The following is a 19,816-nucleotide window of genomic DNA, read 5'->3' as shown; positions in this document are numbered from 1 at the left end:
AGGGGTTAACTGACAGCCAAACCTTGCTCCCACACATCCACAGGAACAAAGGATGACAATCTACACAGCCAGGGGAGGCTGGAACATGATACACCACCCTGTGACTTGAGGCTCTTTTCTTTGTGATTTTCTTTCCTGGTTTGGAACCTGAATTTCAACTGCAAGGAAGGCCATGGAGTGATATGATCACTGAGTACACATGGACCTTGGACCTTGATAACTGGTCAGCAAACCCTCCCCACTCCCGCAGCAGCTACCAGGCAACTGCTGGGGTCTGTGTGTGGCTGCTCTCCACACTCCAAAGGTTAGCCACCAGAAACCAAACCACAGCATTTTACAGGTGCTCTGTGGCCCCATCCCCAAATGACTTCCAATCTCTCAGTCCTGTTGGGACAGTGGTCAGAAAGCTTGACAGTGGCACCTCACTCCCACTGTATTATTAAACTCTAAAGCTGACTCTAAAGTTAGCTTTGTCCAACACATACCTCCCAAACCTGCCACACCGGAAAAATGTACTAATTTCCCAGATTCCAACAGAGTTAGCCAACAAGTGCTTATCAGTTCAGTATCTCACAAAGTTTTGTACTAAATACAAGCTTAGACCATATCCATTTTAGATACCATAAAAGATGGCGTTACTTCTCGATCGACAGAGCGGTGAACATATATTTTTCCATTTTGTTGATCTTCTATAGAGAATAAACCGATCTCTGGAAATTCATCCACACCAGGTCCTCTGATTAAGTATATCAGTGACACATTATTTGACATATTATTGAACAGCTGGAAAGGAGGAAAATAGAAAAAAATTAAAAGAACCTGCTAATAAACCATGGTGATCTTCAAAAATCAGGGCTAAGAACCGAGGCATCTTTCAGGAGTCTAAGCAAGCCACCATGCTTCTGAGGGGTTGTGCTAAGAAAGCAGGAGGGCTCAGCAGAGATGTAGGAGCAAAGAGATTGGGCAGAGGCTGGAGAGGGGGCTCCATGGTTAAGAGAGTTCACTGTTCTTCCAGAAAACAAGAGTTTGCTTTCCAGTTCCCATACAACTCGCAACTGCCTGTAACTCTAGCTCCGGGAGATCTGATATCTCTGGCCTCTGTAGACAAATGCACTCATGCACACAAACCTGTACAAGAACACATAGACATGTGTCATTTCAAATAATAAAAATAAAATCTGTGACTGGAGAGCTAGCTCAGTGATTAAGAGTGCTTACTCTTCTGTTCTTGCAGAAGACCAGAGCACCCATTTCAGGAGGCTCACAACCAGATGTAACTCCAGTTCCAGGGAGAGTCTGTTCCTCTGGCATTCACAGACATCTACATTCTTATGCATGAATGCACTCATGCATCCATATGGGGGTGCATGCACGTGCGCACGCACGCGCACGCGCGCGCACACACACACACACACAATTAAAATAAAAATAATTCTTTTTTAAAAAAATGAAATAAAGATATGGGTTGCATATTGGACTGGAATAGAGAAACTGGAAATAGCACAGATGTTTATGAGATTAGAAAAAACCACACACTGGGATGCCCATTCCATGGCCTCAGACACAGTTGCCCTCAAGAAGGTTGAGGATGTGTCCTGCCAGGAAAGTCTGGCAGCCACACCCTTAAATGAGAATATTGAGTCACAGAATGGTACGTGCTCTGTGATCTTGGTCCTTTAATACACATTCACATTCCCAAATCTGCATCAAAATGTCTGGAAGAACACATACCAATTTGTTAATGTGGGCTTTCTCTTGAGAGAAAGAGAAAGAAAGGCCACACCTAACTTTCTTGGAGAGAAGTTATGAGCAGCCCTTGGTTGATTCTTATTCTTTTTAAAATAAATTACTATATCATCATCATCATCATCATTTGTGAGTGAGTGTGTGTGTTTGTGTGTGTGTATGTGTGTATGTGTGTGTGTGTGTGTGTACACATGCCAGTGGAGATCAGAGGACAACTACCAGAAGCTAATTCTCTCTTTCATCTACCTAGGTCCTGGGGATCAAATTCAGGTTGTCAGGCTTGGCAGCAAGCATCTTTATGCACTGAGCCATCTTGCCTTCACTCCAAGTAATAGAATTGTACAGGTGTGTACTACCATACCCTATAGCAATGTGGGCCTTTAAATAATCTCCCCATATAGTCAAGAATGAAAAAATAATAATAATAAATGCATGGTACCAGTGAAGCAGACCTGCATGTTAGAGTTATTCTCATTACAGTTACAGGGAGAAGCCACCAGCCCAAAGGTACACACTCAGATGGTCCCTAGAAATCAGTCATCAGAGTCCCAGCTCAGTGTCCTGCCTGCTCGTCTTCACTGCCTGGCCATAAGTCAGGCAGGCACACAGCAAGGCAGCTGTCAAAGCCCTTTCTAAAATAAGTGGTGTGACCCTGGGATCTTTCCCTAAAGAGATAATCAATAAAAATGCCAGCAGGAATCCTTTCAAGACCCACTCTTCTGTCCAGAAGGGACATGCTGTTCCCAGAGGTCAGAGGATGTCCTTACCTCCCCAACAAGTTTGGGAAAGGGCCCTGGGTCTTCCTCTTCCAGTTCCAAGGTGGTGAGAACCCATCTTCTCTTAGATCGCCGTAGAGCCTGGTGGCTCTGTCCCTACAGGGCACAGGATGACAATGTCAGTGAAGATGGTGGTGAGGCTAGCAGACTCCATCTGTGGCATCTGAACTTTATAGCTGGGCACAGAGCTGACTCAGCATGAGTATTCTGTCTCTCACACCCAGAGCAACCACCTGAGCTTGGCCATTGCAAGTGTCTGTCCTTTTAACAGCTGCTGTCATTCCTAAGAGTGAGGCACAAGCTACCCACTGATTTCAAAAGGTTTGTGAGATAGCTTTAGGAGTTATGCATTCGTGGCATTAAAGACCATTGTCTACCAGATATGAATGTGTGGCCTACAACAATAAGCCAATAGCCTAATGAAGAGAAAGTCATTCCCTTCATTAGTCTCTCAGTTTTCCTGAAATCACTGACAAGAAAGTTTCCAATTTGTGCCAACAGGCTTTTAATTTTAATGTCTACTAGTCTCCCTTTTAACAAACACACACACACACACACACACACACACACACACACACACACATACACACACACACACACATATACAGACACATACACAGACACAGCCTCCGAATTGAACCATTCCATCCTGGAAGGAAACTCATTAAACTCAGGAAATAAACAACTCATAAGTCTCAGGAAATCCTTGAAACTTACAGGATACATAAGGTCCCTTCCTGATTTCAGGGTTATATAAGCAGAAAGGAGTGCTAAGTAGAGGGACCTTTCAACTAATTGAGCTTCCTGTAAGTTTTACAGTGAGCTTCAGGGCTCTAACTTTCATGAGCCATCACCCATGCTGGGTGGGCTTTCAATGACAGCTGCCTTTGAGTCATCCTGTTTATAAGTACTCTTAACCTATACTCTTGAAAGTAACTCCAATAAACTCATTGGTTCACCAAGTTGGACGTTGGTGGTATCATTACTTTGGGATGCCTGATGTTGGTTCCCTATTTGGGCTGCATAGACATTTCTTCTTGTCACCCCAGGAATAGTGTCACACAATATAAACACACACACACACACACACACACACACACACACACACACACACACACACATACTAATGTTGGGGAATTTGATCTTCAAAAACTAATAGCCAGGACCATCTTAATAAGAACAGTTCTGGATACATAGAAGAGACTCTCAAAAAGATCAGGCCTGGAGAGTCTTCAGACCTCACCTGAGATTCCAGCCCCACTTTCCTGTCATTCCCCCCAATTGTGCCCTAGCTGAACACAGTCTTTGGAGGAGCTATAGCTTTTAGGACAGTGGTTCTCAACCTGTGAGTTACAACCCCTTTGACAAACTTCTATCTCAAAAAAAATTTACATTATGATTCATAACAGTAACAAAATTAGTTATGAAGTGGCAACAAGATAATTTTATGGTTAGAGGTCATGACAACACAAGGAACTAACTGTATTAGAGGGTCACAGCATTAGGAAGGTTGAGAACCACTGCTTTAGAGGGGAGAAGTTTAACTGAGGCAACTCTACCTTTGTTGCTCTGGAGAAGTTGTTATCCATGCTGGGGTAGGAGGATGTGATGCAGCCATTTGTGGATCATATACTTCCTGTCCATAAACCCAATGAGCTAACTGGTTCACGGCGAGACTTGGGTAGAGCCATTTCCTCGTTCTATCACTGATGCCCTAACTGGTTCACAGCGAGACTTGGGTAGAGCCATTTCCTCGTTCTATCATTGATGCCCTAGCTGGTTAAGGAGACACTTGGGTAGAGTCATTTCCTTGTTCTATCACTGATGCCCTGGCTGGTTAAGGAGACACTTGCCACATCTCTCCAAGAAAGTGAACTGAACTCAGACAGTCTTAGATTTAGACTCTGGCATCAGGTATTTGCCGGGAGAGGGAATCTAGACAGAATGCAACCCCATGGTTTGTTTCTCCTTATGTCCATTCCACAGCTACCATCTGCTTCTGTCAAGATGGATTCTGGCCGTATTAACTTTTCTCACATTCATTTTATTTGTCATAAAATTAATTTTTAAAATGACTTACTTATAAAGTGAATGGATAGAAATAAAAACATTACAGGTTCTCGGTTAGTATGAGATGGTAAGTAGAGTTCATGGTGGTGAGTGTCAGTCTGCCCACACTAAAGCCTAAAGGGATCAGGCCTGGCACAACTTCATCTAATAAACAAGGAAGCAGTGAGGACAAGCCTGCAGGCTTGCACCGTTAGCTGGTTTCTGCTCTTCCCGGCTTCTCACATATTGGTTAGACATGAAGGCCTCACTGTCCTCTTTCATTAGGACTGACTTTCCAGTCCCACCAGTGTGATCATAACCATCAGCTTCTTATTGGAAGCTGTTAATGACTCTGGTCTTAAAAGCAAAAATGACACTAATTAGTGTCATTAATGAATGTCCTTAGTAGTGTCCTACAGCAAATGCATGAAGTAGCACAAATACCCGGAAAGAACTTCTGCAGTTAGATTTTTGGTTCATGGTTCTAGGGATGGAACCCAGAGCCTCCTCCTGGGTTCTAGGCAAGCTCTGTACTGCTGAGCTACATCCCAGGCCTGGGCTTAGTGTCAGGCGCTATGATGTCTTGTTCATTGCATCTCAATTTATGATCACCTTGTCCCTAATCACAGGGAAGTGAACCAAAGGACTCTGGTGTGTCATTACCAACGGAAGGGAGGCTCAACCCTGAACCACCCCATGTTCTGCCACTGAAGGAGACAGCGCTAACCTCAACTGGCCAGGGTCAGCACAAAGCCTGACATGCGTGTGTAGGAGTCAACACCAAATGTCAGCTGGCTATGGGACTTAACGGGGCTTTTCTGTGTCCTCTCCTGTTCCTTAATTTACAATAATTGGTAAAATAATAGAACTTTGCATTTTCACTGGGAATTCCTAGTGTGTGACTGTATTCCAAAAGCTTTGCCCCCCCCAACCCCTCCCCACTCCCTCACCAAAAAAATCCATGTGCAAGACCACAGAAACACAAAAAGACAAGTCCTGCAATGGAGTCCAAAGCTAACAGTAAACTAAAGTGTGTGTTTATTTGAGATAGAATCAGAGAAAGTGTGAACATATGATAAAGCAAATGGGACAAAAATTTAACAATTGGTGAATTCTCATAAAAGGTATTTTGACGGGCCAGTGAGATGGCTCAGAATGTAAAGGCGCTTGCTGTACAGGCCTTGGTGTTTATCACATGCATATGCACACATACACACAATTATAAAACTCAAAAGATGCACCTAGGCTTGAGGGTATAGAAGCAGGTCATGGCCGAAGGGGCCAGAGCAGAGGACACATCTGTGGTGCTTACTAAAAGTTCTGCAGGGAACATCAGTAATACAGCTTTAATGGGCTGTCACTCATGTTAGAGTGGGGCTTATTGGTGATACAGCTGCCCAAGAGTCACCCATGCTCCTGTGGACAATCCCTCACCCACTTTGTTCCTGTGAGGGACTCCAGTAAGTTCACAGACTCACTGAGCTGGGCTTGGTCCGAATTAGTTGTTTGGATGTTGCCACCATTTTGTCCAAGATGAAGGCATTTCTGTTCCCCTGGGGAAGTTAGGGCAGTGATGAAAGCTTATTCAATTATATTCAGATTTCATATCGGAGGGAACGGTTGGGACGCTTTCACTGTCAAGTTCGGGTGTAGTCTCAAAAGAGAAAACCCAGAATTCCCTATTGAAAGTACTCAGATCATTCCGAATGCAAGCATGTGGGAGGCCAGAATCTCTGCACATCCTTCCACTGAACAGCGTTCACAACCGATTAAACACAAATGCAGCAGAACCCAGCTGTCTTCCGCTAAGCCAGACATTCAAATGACAAAGCACAAAGTACAAACAGCACCGCTTTTCTCATTAGGCAGAATTGAAAAATATAGTTATTTTAAGTAAAACTCTGTTATTCATCTTCATGTGTGATGGGGTTATTGTTCTCTTTAGTGAATTAAACATGGTTAAGATTTGTCAGTTTTCATTTCCAACATGTTATCAGTAAATGTAACTCATACAATCTGAGACTCTAGGACTTGATCCTAAGTCACGATCATCACAGTCAGTGAACCCAGATCCCACCAGGCCACCAAGTGTGGCCACGTAGCACACGTGGGATCTATCTTAATTCAGGATTATGTGGTGACACAGTGGCTTTGAAGTTTCACAGGAAATAAAGACACACTCTACATATGCCCATTTGTGGTCGGCTACCTTCAAGGTGGTATGTGATATTACTGGGTCATTTTATGTCAAAGATAATTGTTGTTATTTTGTTTTGTTTTATGATATTTTGTTTGTGTTCTGACAAATAAAGCTTGCCTGGGGGTCAGAGCTCGGAGCTAGCCACTAGTTAACCATAGAGGCCAGGCAGTGGTGGCACACACCTTTAATCCCAGCACTTGGGAAGAGGAAGCAGGAAGATCAGGAGTTCAAAGGCACCCTGGACTACACAAGATTGAACCAGTATAAAAGAGAAACAGAGCCAGGTGGTGGTGGTACATGCATTTAATCCCAGCACTAGGGATGTGGAAACAGGATCTCAGTCCACCATTCAGTCTGAGGATTCATAGAGTTTAGAAGTTTCTAGTGGCTGCTGCTCTGCTTCTCTGATCTTTCAGCTTTCACCCTCGATATCTGATTCCTGGTTTTTATTGTTAAGACTAATTAGGATTGAGCCAGCTGGTGGTGGTGCACACCTTTAATCCCAGCACTCGGGAGGCAGAGACAGGTGGATCTCTGTGAGTTCGAGGCTAGCCTGGTCTACAAAGTAAGTTCCAGGAAAGGCGCAAAGCTGCACAGAGAAACCTTGTCTTGAAAAACCAAAAAAAAAAAAAAAAAAAAAAAAGACTAATTAGGATTGAGCTTCTGATAACAATGGCATTTTTCCTGCCACAGACTATATTTCTATTTCTATCTATTTACCTAAAGGAAAAGAGTTGTTTGTGCATCATATGTATATATTCATGGCAATATATGTTGATTTTTTTTTTTACTCTTTGCTCTTTTGGGGGGCCTGCCACCCAGCTCCCAAATAAATCACATGAAGTCTTATTCTTTCTTATGAATGCCTGGCCTTAGCTTGACTTGTTTTTTTGTCAGCTTTTCTCAACTTAAATTATCCCATCTACCTTTTGCCTCTGGGCTTTTATCTTTCTCTATTCTATTTACCTTTCTTTACTTCTTACTCTGTGGCTGGCTGTGTAGCTGGTTGGCTGGTCCCTAGAGTCCTCCTCCTCCTCTTTTTGCTCCTAGATCTCTCCTCTCTCAGATCTCTCCTTCTATATATATTCTCTCTGCCTGCCACAATGCCTATCCTTTCTCCTGCCTAGCTATTGGCCATTCAGCTCTTTATTAGACCATCAGGTTTTAGACAGGCACAGTAACACAGCCTCACAGAGTTAAAGAAATGCAACATAAAAGAATGTAACACATCTTTGCCCCATTAAACAAATGTTCCACAGCATAAACAAATGTAGCACATCTTAAAATAATATTCTACAGCATATGTATGTGAAGAACAGGAATCCTCCTGCCTCTTGTTCCCTAGCCCTGGGATGACAGGTGTGCACTATGTGGAATTCAAGTCCTCATGTATACCCAGAAAGCATGTAGGTGGTGAGTGCACCCTGCCTCTAGTCCCAAAGAAAGGATTTTCAAAGTCTTTGACTTCCTAAGCTTTAAACCAGTATATTAAATACACAGCTTAGGGGCTGGAGAGATGGGGGCTCGGCAGTTATGAGCACTGGCTGCTCTTACAGAGGAGGACCTGATTTCTATTCACAGCATCCACGTGGTGGCTCACAATCATCTGTAACTCCAGTTACAGGGAATCCAACAGCTCCTCCTGACCGACATCAGCACCAGGCACATGTGGTACACGGACATCCAGGCAAAACACCCATATACAGAAAATAAAAATGATCTTAAAAAAATTAAAGAAGAAATTTCATTTCTTGTAAATGAATGCAGAAATTGATTTTGCTTCTGTTCCAGGCTTTAGGGCATTGGCAAAGACTGTGTGAAGTCTCCTTTCTCTCTCAAGTCCCTTAGTCTAAGATGGAGTCTTCAAGTAATTGTTCACTCTCTAGCTGTGTAGATTCATTTTGTCCTAACAGCACAAATGGGCCCAGCCAACAGGCAGGGAAAGCCAACTGGATCTTCCAAGAGAGTTAAAGCGTGGAAGTTTTATGCTTGGCCAGAGAGGTACCTGAAATCCACAGAGCAGCTCCTGTTGATTTTCTCTTCTCTTTGTGCAGAACAGCTCATCTGCATGATGCAGGGAGACTCACAATTGTCCCCTGCTGCTGAAATGACTCTGTAAGAGTGCCTATTACACCTCCATTCGGGACAATTGAGGCAGTTCCTCCAAAAAGGACACCACTCACAGCAATTTGCATAATGCTCTCCATGCTGATAGAACCATCCCCAAGCTGGCTTCCCCAGTTGCAGTCTACCCAGGCTATTTTATCAGAGTGGCAGGCAGGCAAGCTCCACAGCCCCCACCCTACATGCCCTTTCACAGATGGGACTGGACTTGGGCCAGGTCACCAGTGTCCTTCAGGCTTACCTGGTCGGGGGAGCCATGATATCTTTTGAAACAAAAATTTTCAGGAAGAAAGAAAGAAACAAAGGAAGGAAGAAAGAACTAAGACCCTAAATAGGAAATATTCTTTCTGGAAATGATTGAAATAAATCAATTAATCTCTCTCTCTCTCTCTCTCTCTCTCTCTCTCTCTCTCTCTCTCTCTGTCCCTATTTCTATCTCTTTGTCTCTCCCTTCCTTCCTTCCTTCCTTCCTTCCTTCCTTCCTTCCTTCCTTCCTTCCTTCCTTCCTTCCTTCCTTTCCTTTTGACAGAGTCTCATACAGCCTAACCTGGCTCAATCTTGCTACATAGCCGAAGATGGCCTCAAACTTCTAATCCTCCTATCTCCCTACACAATTCTAGGGATTAACTAGAATGTTGACCATTGCACTGGCTGGTTTTGTGTGTCAACTTGACACAAGCTAGAGTCATGAGAGAAAGGAGCCTCAGTTGAAGAAATGCCTCCATTAGATCCAGCTGTAAGGTATTTTCTCAGTTAGTGATTAATGTGGGAGGGTCCAGCCCATGGTGGGTGGTGCCATCCCTGTGCAGGTGGTCCTGAGTTCTATAAGAAAGCAGGCTGAGCAAGCTATGAGGAGCAAGCCAGTAAGCAGCACTCCTCTATGTTCCTGCCCTGTTTGAGTTCCTGTCCTGATTTCCCTCAGGAATGAACAGTAATATATGGAAGCATAAGCCTAATAAAAACTTTCCTCCCCAACTTGCTTTTTGGTCAGAGTTTGGTAGCAGCAATAAAAACCCTGACTAAGACCATCATGCCCAGTTTATATGGTACTGGGGATTGAACTTTTGGCTTTGTGGGTGCTAGGAAAGCACTCTACCAACCCAAGTCCAGATATTTAAAATTTCAAATGTACAATTCCAACTCAAGGAGGATTTGAGGTCCTAGAAATCAGCATTTTAAATTCCCATGGGATATTTCTGTACAGATTCCTTGGCCTTCCACCTGTACCTAGCTGCTGGGCTCTAGACTCAAAGTCCAAGACACCCTGAGGATGAGGTGTTCTGGCCGGCACTTTACAGTGTGGCAGTCACTGGCCCTGTAGACCTCACTGAATACTTGAAAGGTAGATCATGCACCTATGGGATTGAATCTTAGATCAGACTTAAATGGAGGTTAGGTTGCCACCTGTAGCTACTGATGGCCACCTTGCACAGTGAAGACAGTCCTGAGGAACCCTGAAGCATAGCCTTATGGGCCCAGGCTTGAGTCCAAACCCTGTCCCTTTCTTCAACAGGCAAATGGTTTAACCTCCCTGAGTCTGAGTCTCATCTCTGTGATAACACATAATCGCATACTATTGTGTATGTGGACTCCTCACAGTAGTGCCCATCAGTGCTTTTGATGTGTAGTGTATACAAAGCACTGAAGACCATTTAAGAAAGCTAGAATAAGAGAGACCCTGCAGGTGTCGTGACAGGCCCGGAAATGAACTGTGAAGAGGCTCTGTTTAGACTGACTTCCTCAACCTGGATCAAACTTTAGGGAATCTGATGCCAGGCAGTTTATTGTCAGTAAATCTAAACACAATATAATTTGGAAAAAAGATTTCCTTGTGTAATACAATCTCCAGTGAGCAAGGAAGTATAATAACATTGAGACTCAACTCAGGGTACATGTCATTTCTTCCAAAAAGATGAGATCTAGAGATAGACTACCTGTATTAGCTTAAGGGCCTAGAGAAGTTTCTGCCACCATTATTTGGTAATACAGATAGTGTAGAGGCCATTTGGGTTATTAGCCACCTCTGGTCCTGGGTGTGGGAGCTTGATATGCCTGGCCCAACAGATTATATAGACCACCAGGCTATTAATCACCTACAATTTCCAGCTTTCTGGATGGAAGAACAGGTTTTACATCTTTTCCTGTGTGCTTAGCATTCCTGGTTTCCCTGGAGATCTGTGGGTGCAAGGACCTTCGTGCTCCCGACAGTAGAAGAAAGGATATTGGATGTTTTCACCATTAAGAATGATAAAGAACAATAACGGATTGAGGTGATGGATGTTCCTCCTGATCTGACCATTCTGCAATGGACACAGCAATAGAATCATTATACGACACCCTGTAAGTACAAATTTATGATTTTAATGTATCAGCTCTTTACTATTTAATTTTTTAAAGTGTTAAAGGAGGCCAGTGAGATTGCTCAGCAGGTAAAGGTCCAAGCCTGATGACCTACGCTTGACCCCTAGCACCCACGTGGTAGAAGGAGAGAACACATCCCTGAAAGTTATCCTCTAACTCCACATACATGCCTAGGCATGCACAGGCCTGATCACATGTGCATACACACCACACACACACACACACACACACACACATACCTGAAACAAACAATATATGTAAAAAAAAATGCTTCAAACAGGAAGGGCCAAGTATTTGCCTTTTCCTACGGAAGCCTCCAGGCAACCTTTATTTCCTCCTGTCAATTTAGACTCAACTTAGCCCAAACTGACCCTTTTACCTCATTTTCTCACAAAGCATCCCTTCTTCAGGACTCTGTAATTCAACAAAACATGGTCACTGGTTCACTCTCCAGGTCTTCCCCTTGCTCAGCTCCACAGCCAACCTTATTTTCATTCCCAGGCTTCCTTGGGCCTTCCAGCCCTCTGTGCCCACCTCCAGGAATGATGGTCCCCACATTTCTATGAGAGACACTGGAACATCCTCTGGAATGACTACTCCTGTCCCTTCTCTCCCTCATGTATGGTGGTATTGTGTTCCCCAAAATATTGTGCACCCTAATAAAATTATCTGGGGTCAGAGACAGAACAGCCACTAGATACAAAGGCTAGAAAATGGTGGCACTCACACCTTTAATCCTAGCATTCCAGAGGTAGAAATCCCTCTCGATCTCTGTGAGTTCAAGGCCACATTGGAAACAGCCAGGCATGGTGACACACGCCTTTAATACCAGGGAGTGGTGGTAGAAAGCAGAAAGGTATATAAGGCATGAAGACCAGAAACTAGAAGAATTTGGCTGATTAAGCTTTCAGGCTTTTGAACAGCAGTTCAGCTGAGATTCATTCTGGATGAGGACTCAGAGGCATCCAGTCTGAGGAAACAGGATCAGCTGAGGAACGGTGAGGTGAGGTGGCTGTGGATTGTTCTACTTCTCTGATCTTCCAGCGTTCACCCCAATACCTGGCCTCAGGTTTGATTTTATTAATAAGAACTCTTAAGATTTATGCTACACTCATGTCCCTTCTTATCCCTCTGCTGGGACTTGAATGGTACCCCTAAACATGGAGGCAGAAGTCCTAGCCCTAGTACCTGTGAACAGGAAACTTCAGGTTTCATCAAGTTGCAATGAAGAGTTCCAAGTGTGCCCTGATCAGTGACAGGAAGAGGAAGCAGACACCCAGGAAGAAGGCTGGCAATGACATGGGCAGAGACTAGACTGATGTGGCTGCGGGCCTTGTTAGCAACAGCCAGAGAAACTAGGAAGAGGCTCTGAATAATTCTACCAGAGGGACCGTGGTCCTGCTCTCTGTGCAATTGCAGACACCAGGCCTCCAGAATGATGACCACATGTTTCTCTTAGTTCAAGATACCCAGCTTGTAGTACATGCTTTTCCAACCCACTCTCTGTGTTAAAGCTGTGTGATCATTTGATAAAATGGTTCTCATTATATGGTAGCAGAAAGTCCCACTAGGAAGCCACTGTTGTTAGGATGGAATCTGGCTGCTCTTTCCCCACATAGCCTGCCTCAGGTTCACCTCTGACAGCCCTAGCACACACTTCTACAGCACCCCAACTCTCGTGTTCCTGGGTGAAGCCCCAATGACTTCAGTGGGCAGAGCATAGTTGTTAGCAATGCTATTATTATTATTATTATTATTATTATTATTATTATTATTATTATGTGTATGCATTCATGTAGGTACACATGTATGTCCATGTGGAAGACACAGGTCAACATCAGATGTCTTTCTCAATTGCTTTCTACCTCATTGATCTGAACCAGATCAACCGTTAGGCAAGGCTGGCAGCCAGCAAGCCCCAGGGATCTGTGTTTGCCTTCCCAGACATGTACCTCCACACCTGACTGTTTATGTAGGAACTAAAGATCTGAACTCAGGTCCTCATGCTTCCGTGGCAGGTACTTAACTGACAGCTATCTCTCTAGCTTTATGATGTTTAAAGATCATATTTTTCAGAATTTTAAAGACAGTCCCAACCACAGGACAAGAAGATTTCCTCCTAGTCTAGTTTTATTCTTTGAAAAATTCTCTCATCTCTGGCCTTTGAATCCTTCCCAGGCCAACCTGAGGTTTCTTGGGCTCTTGGGACTAGAAATGACCAACCAGGAGGACAGCTTGTCACTGGGTGACACTGAGTGTGGAACAAAGTCACAAGCCTACAGAACATAGTTTTGACTTTGTCATTTGGCTTCATGTCAGAGTCATGGAACTATTGTTAACTGTTAGCCACTGGAGATGGGAAGTCAGTTTTTTATAAGCGTGTAGACCCTGGTAAGTTGACCATACCCAGTGGGAGGCCACACATCCAAGAATATTTGGACAGCACAAATTCTTTCTCTCTTTTTTTTTTTTTGTACACAGATCTGGGGGCTAGAGAAGAGGAGGTAGATATAGGAAGAGTGGAGGAAGGATGAATATGATCAAAAATGCATATGAAATTCTCAGAGCTTTAAAAAAAAAGAATAGCAGAGCTGGGTGGTGGGGTCTCAGAGGGAATCCAGTACGCACACACCTCCCCAGCAGAGCAGCACTGGTTGTTGGTGTGGGGATTAGGCATGGGGTGAGTATGCCTGTCCAAGATACTTGCAAACAGAATTTGGAAGAATCTTGAAGGCATGGAGGGGTTGCACTTTTCCCCCAGCCAGTCCTGCACCTCCTGAACATATAGTTCTTCACCAAGGGAAAGGCCCTGCATTGTCATTGCTAAAACTCCTGATTCCTCAGAACCCCCTGCCTCTAAGTTATCCTAATTCCCTGGAGTCCGCTAAACCCCTTCAGACAAACGCTGAGGTATAATCCACAGGAGGATCCCACTTTCCTGCCATCCTTACTTGCCATGGAGGTTAATTAACCACTCGGGCACTGTGCTAACACAACAGAGAGGGGATATTGCCATTTCCTTGAGAGACTAGTTGAGGGTAGGTGCAGGTGTGAGGGAAGGGTAGAGATGGGATTTTATTTGCAATATACTCAAATCCAGGCTAACATGGGGTAATAAAACAGGGTTCTATGAAAAAACATAGATGAGATGAATGCACTGATTAAAAGCTCGACTCTTGACATGGCGAAATATAACCAAGGTAATTCTCCTAACTCCAAGCAACTGGTACCAGGCAAGGCATCCACTTTCAAAAATGGGGCTCTGCTGGAGTGTGAGTTTGCCAAGACAGAACCCCTACTGTGTTTGGTGTTGTGTTCAGTGTCCATCCAAGTGTCTGGCCCAGCAGACATCTAACTAGAGATTGAATGAACGTAGCCCACTTCCTCAGTGGTTGGGAACACAGAGTGCTGGAGACACCACTGGCCAATCAGGAGGCGTCCGTGGAGTCCCCTCCCTCATGGCCATGCCCACCAAGTCAGTGAAGCATACGTTTTAGCTTTATTGGCAAGTAAAGAAAACACAATATCAAGGCTTTTGTTTTTGTTTGAAGTCCTGACCACCAGCTGCACTGCTAGAACAATCAACCTAAACTCTGGTTTTCAAACCTCGAGGATGAGGTGGACTTGGACTGAACTGAGGATCAACGTCAACTTAGACCAGACCCCCTCTGGAAGTGACTGGCCTTGGTTATTACTTAAGCATCTAAATGTACACACAGACCCCAGAGTGTGTACTCCCAACTAGAGCTGCTGGCTCATCTCTGTGTGTGTCTGTGTTCTGTGTGTGTGTGTGTGTGTGAGTGTGTGTGTGTGTGTGCGCGCGCGCGCGCGTGCGTGCGCGTGCTCAAGAGTGGTGTCCGTCTCTCTCTTTCTCTCTGTGTGTATGTGTGTGTGTGTGGGGAGTTGTCTGTCTGCTTGTGTATGGTGTCTCTGTCTCTGGTATGTGTGATTCAATTAGAGTGTGAAGCGAACTTGGGAGGGGCACTAGGATACGGGTGACGTGAAATCAGAAGGAGGCTTGTGTAGAGGGAGGGAGAGATTGTAGAAGGGGAGCCAGGGATGAGTAAGAACAGAGCACACATGAACATGCCATGATGAAACCAGTCTCTTCCTATGCTAACTTAAAACATTAAGTTTTTTAAAAAAGAAGACACAGTTTTCTCTCCCCACTAACAGAAAGGAAGCCCAGCAGGTAACACCCAACAACCTCATGTAACACAGACTGCCATTGGAACACAGGACACTGGCTGCCCACTGGAACACAGGACACTGGCTGCCCACTGGTGGTCCCTGTTTTTCTCATCCTGTTTGCAGTGGGGTTATTTCATGGCCCCACTTGTTTGCCCCAGTTGTCTTTAATACACACTGCTGAAATTTCTTCAGTCCCTTTGAAGCGGGGGTAGAAGTATTGTTAGGAGTTTATATTGACACAAGCTAACCTGTGTGTGTTTCATAAATTGGTATCAAGTCCCTCAGCTGCTCTCCGTTTCCTCATAAGATGTGGATCTCAATCCTACATTTATATAAATTCTGGAGCCCCATGTGTCTATATTACTCTAAAGATGGACATCCCCCTGCTTCAGCTGAATGCCTCCTTCTCACCAGGTTCAGTTGGATTATGCTCAGTTATCCTGCCAAGTTCCCACCTATGCAACATGCAGTTCCCAGCTCCCACCCAGCTCACCTGCAAGAGCGACAGCAGCAGCAGCCAGGTGCAGCCTCTGATGTCCATGTCTGGGTGGGCACCGGACAGTCCTTGGAGCCTGGTGGCCTCAATAGGAGCCAGATACCTGCTTTCCAGCCAGTGACATCTCTTCTAGTTACTCTCTTGTGTACTTAGGCCAGGACACTTCACCCCAGCCTCTGCCCGGCTTGCATTTGTTGGAGCAGGTGGGCTGATGGGTAAGGTGTAACCTCATCTGTGGCCAGCAGAGTCTAGGGGAGCGAGTGCTCAGATACCAAACTCCAGTCATGTGTGTACACAGAAAACTGGCTGGGTATCCAACCACGGGGATTATAGCTGAGCCAGAAGAAAGACAGCCAGTGCCTACAGGAAAACGGGGTTTGTTTCTCTGTTTCTTGCTTGGTTTTTAGTTTCTAAATACAAGTCCAATAATCCCTCTATAGTAGGGCAATTAATGGTTCTTATAATCACTCAAAACTTGAAAAACAACCCCAATAAATTATAGAGAGCTATTACACACACACACACACACACACACACATGAGAGAGAGAGAGAGAGAGAGAGAGAGAGAGAGAGAGAGAGAGAGAGAGAGAGAGAGAGAGAGAGAGAGGAGCGAGTGTGCATGGTGGCAGCTCAACCAATGTCCTAATCAGTCCCTTTTCTGTTTTCTAATTGGACACCTGCTGGGACAGACACTCAGTGGGCACTGAACACAGCATGAAGCACAATAGGGAAGAATCCTGTCTTAGGGTGACCACATTCTAGTGGAACCCCATATAATTATACCTGGGGAAGATGTGTGAGGAAGAGAGAAATGAAGGAGGCTTGGGATGAGACTCCTCTGTAGAGCATTTATCCATCATGCACATGGCAAGGCCCTGGGTTCCTTCTGCCACTGGCACAGAGAAATAAGTCACTTTCTACAACTTCCCAGTGCACGTTACAAAATCTTTATTCTAAGCATATCTGGGCTCTGGTCTGTACAACCATTTCTACCCAAACCTCTTATGAACTTAGATGGTGTTAAAGAGTGGGCAGAGAGATGGAGAAGGAGCAAATTTTGAAGTAAAATCTGAACTTGAGCTTCGGCAACCTTAATAAATGAATTGTTCTCTCCTTATCTAGCCTAAAGTAATGACCAGCTTTCAGCAGGTAAAGTGGGTAATCACCCTCATCAGCTTCCTGTGTTCTCAGAGTGTGAGCTGCAGCTGGCTGTGTGTGCTGAACTGTTATCATTTTAACTGATCTGATCTTCTTGCCATTGGAAGTGTCAACAGTGTGGCTGGCTACCAGTGTTCCTATGCAGAGAGTGAGGGCTGCTAGGTGTTCCTAGGCAGAGAGAGAAGTGGGCTGCTAGTGTCACTATGCAGAGGGAGAAGCAGGTGACAATGGCTGTGTTTAGTTTGTGCTCACTTCAGAGCAAGTGGATTGTTCTGCACACAGCCTGTGAGACCCCCAAGCAGGGTCACAAATTTGGAGTTTGTCAAGTTGCATGAGCCATACCTGGGCAAGTGCAGTGCAGAGCCCCATGGGAGAAGAATGAGCCTGGGTTATAGGTTATAATACTCTGGGAAGGAATCCAAGGATGATGGGAATGGCTCTGCTTTATACTTGTTTTGAGCTGAAAAAAAAATGGCATTTTAATATATTAGGAGAGACCAAATTTTAAACACTTTTAAATATATCTGGGCCCAATGCCATTTGGATATTAGGTAGCCCTTGTCCCTTAGGCTGTGGCCATGTCAGGCTCCAACCACACCAGCTAATGTAAACTAGGGGGTGTGCTTTCTAAACATTTGTGTTTCTAGTGACATCCAGCGCCCCCACCTGCTTCTCAGCCTAGTCTCAGATCTCCCTACCTCTGCTGCCCATGGCAGGAGCGAAGGAAGGGATGCTGCTTTCTGCTACTTAATTCCAAGGTTCCTCCCTGGGCCCTGGAGGAGAAGCCTGGATGTTCTTTTCTCATGCAAGAGCCCTATGGGAACATCTGGGATTCGCTGTTGAAAAATGGGTGTGAGTGCACACTTGACTGCTTGACCTGGATTTTTGCAGAGACCACTTGTGGGATGGGAACTGCAGTGACAGCTAAACTGGGGAAGGACACATGCCTATGCTGTCAACATGGTCATTGCTGGTATAGATGAGTAAACACCCAGAGAACGGCCATGGCTGGAGCTGAGCCTTCCCTCCTGTCTCCAGTGGGGCTCCTGCTGGCTAAGGAGGTGGAGGACATTACCTCAGATGCAGAGGGGTCTGTCGTGGCATGTGGTGCTTTCTCCACCAAGATGAGGCAGCAGAAGGCTGGAAGAACTTCTTTTCCCCACTCATTTGCAGCCTTTGAGGGGGAAGAGCCTGGAACCCAGGGAACAGGGGGAGACATCCCAGTGAGCAACCACAGCCTACCATCCTTCCTTTACAATGGAATGGAAGATAAGACACCAGGCCAGGGACACAGGAGTCCAGCCTACTCATAGAGAGGAGAGACATTTGACATTGATTAACATTGATAATAATAAACCTAATAAACTAGACTTCTTCAGCCAACCAGAGTGACTAGAGGAAAATGTATCAAGATGGGGTAACAGAGTAAAGGAGCGTGGTTCAAAAATGGCTACTGTTAGACATCCACTGGCTCAAGACTTCTAGGAATGTCCGCACATGACCAGTCAATCACCGAGCTCAATGTCCAGCTCCTCATGGTCACAAGTAAAGCTTGGCTCCAAAGAAATCTCAAGAAGAGATCTGTGTATGTGAGGTGGGTGTGTGTCCACATGAGTGCAGGTGTGTGTGTGTGTGTGTGTGTGTGTGTGTGTGTGTGTGTGTGCAGGCATACTTACATGTATGTGTGGCGGTCAGAGGTCAACCTTGGGTGTTATCACTCATGAACCATCTACTTTATTTTTTGTTTGTTTGTTTTTCAAGACACTGTGTAGCTCTTGCTATCCTGGAACTCATTCTGTAGACCAGTCACATAGCAGTAACGCCAGCGCTACCACCACCCGTTCACCATGTCCGAGTGAGGGGCTGTGGATCAAAAAAACAAAGACAAGAGACAACAGGTCATTCACCTCAGCAGAATGCAGAATGTCGTTTATTGAAGGAGGGAGGAGGTCTTAAATACAGGCTTACAGCACAATGGGAGAACCCCGGAGGGCAGAAGTTTGCTACTGATGTTCTACATTCTTGCATCTAAGCTGTTAATGCCCAATATGCAGGATACACAAACAAGGAACCTCCGGTGAGCATTCAGGAGGAAGGAAACTGGCAGGGAATCAGCATAGGGAGGACATCTGGTCAAGGTCAGCAAGCAAGGCAACAGCTACCCAAAACAGGGGACCAGGGCCCTACACAGGCATGCCTTGAACTCACAGAGATCTGCCTGTCCCTGTCTACCAATTGCTGGGACTACAAGTGTGTGCTACCCCACCCTACTTATTTTTTGAGGCAGGGTTTCTCATTGGCCTTAAGTACACTAATTATCCTAGGCTGGCTGGCCTGAAAGTCCCAGGGATCCTTCTGTCTCCACTTCCCAGCACTAGGATGGCTAGGGCTGCCATAACTGGGTTACATTTATCTATCTATCTATCTATCTATCTATCTATCTATCTATCTATCTATCTATCTATCTATCTATCTGTGTATGTGTTCATTAATGGTACACATGTATCTATCTATCTATCTATCTATCTATCTATCTATCTATCTATCTATCTATCTATCTATCTATCTATCCGTGTATGTGTTCATTAATGGTACACATGTATCTATCTATCTATCTATCTATCTATCTATCTATCTATCTATCTATCTATCATCTATCATGTGTATGTGTTCATTAATGGCACACATGTATCTATCTATCTATCTATCTATCT

At 44.8% G+C, this 19,816-nt stretch overlaps 1 protein-coding gene across 1 annotated transcript in view; it reads right to left on the bottom strand.

Moving 5' to 3' along the window:
- Nucleotides 1–15,988, bottom strand: part of Cdh26 (cadherin 26) — a 52,769-nt gene extending 36,781 nt beyond the window's left edge. The window contains exons 1-3 of the mRNA XM_059258987.1: nt 15,941–15,988; nt 2,514–2,618; nt 622–783 (exon numbers count right to left, since the gene is read on the bottom strand). Coding sequence (XP_059114970.1) covers nt 622–783; nt 2,514–2,618; nt 15,941–15,988 — 315 coding nt within the window. The remainder of the gene's footprint in view (nt 1–621; nt 784–2,513; nt 2,619–15,940) is intronic.
- Nucleotides 15,989–19,816: the final 3,828 nt, after the last annotated feature.

The sequence above is a fragment of the Peromyscus eremicus genome, chromosome 4 (assembly GCF_949786415.1).
Source record: "Peromyscus eremicus chromosome 4, PerEre_H2_v1, whole genome shotgun sequence".
NCBI classification, from domain to species: domain Eukaryota; kingdom Metazoa; phylum Chordata; class Mammalia; order Rodentia; family Cricetidae; genus Peromyscus; species Peromyscus eremicus.
This window is presented reverse-complemented; position numbering and strand designations above follow the sequence as displayed.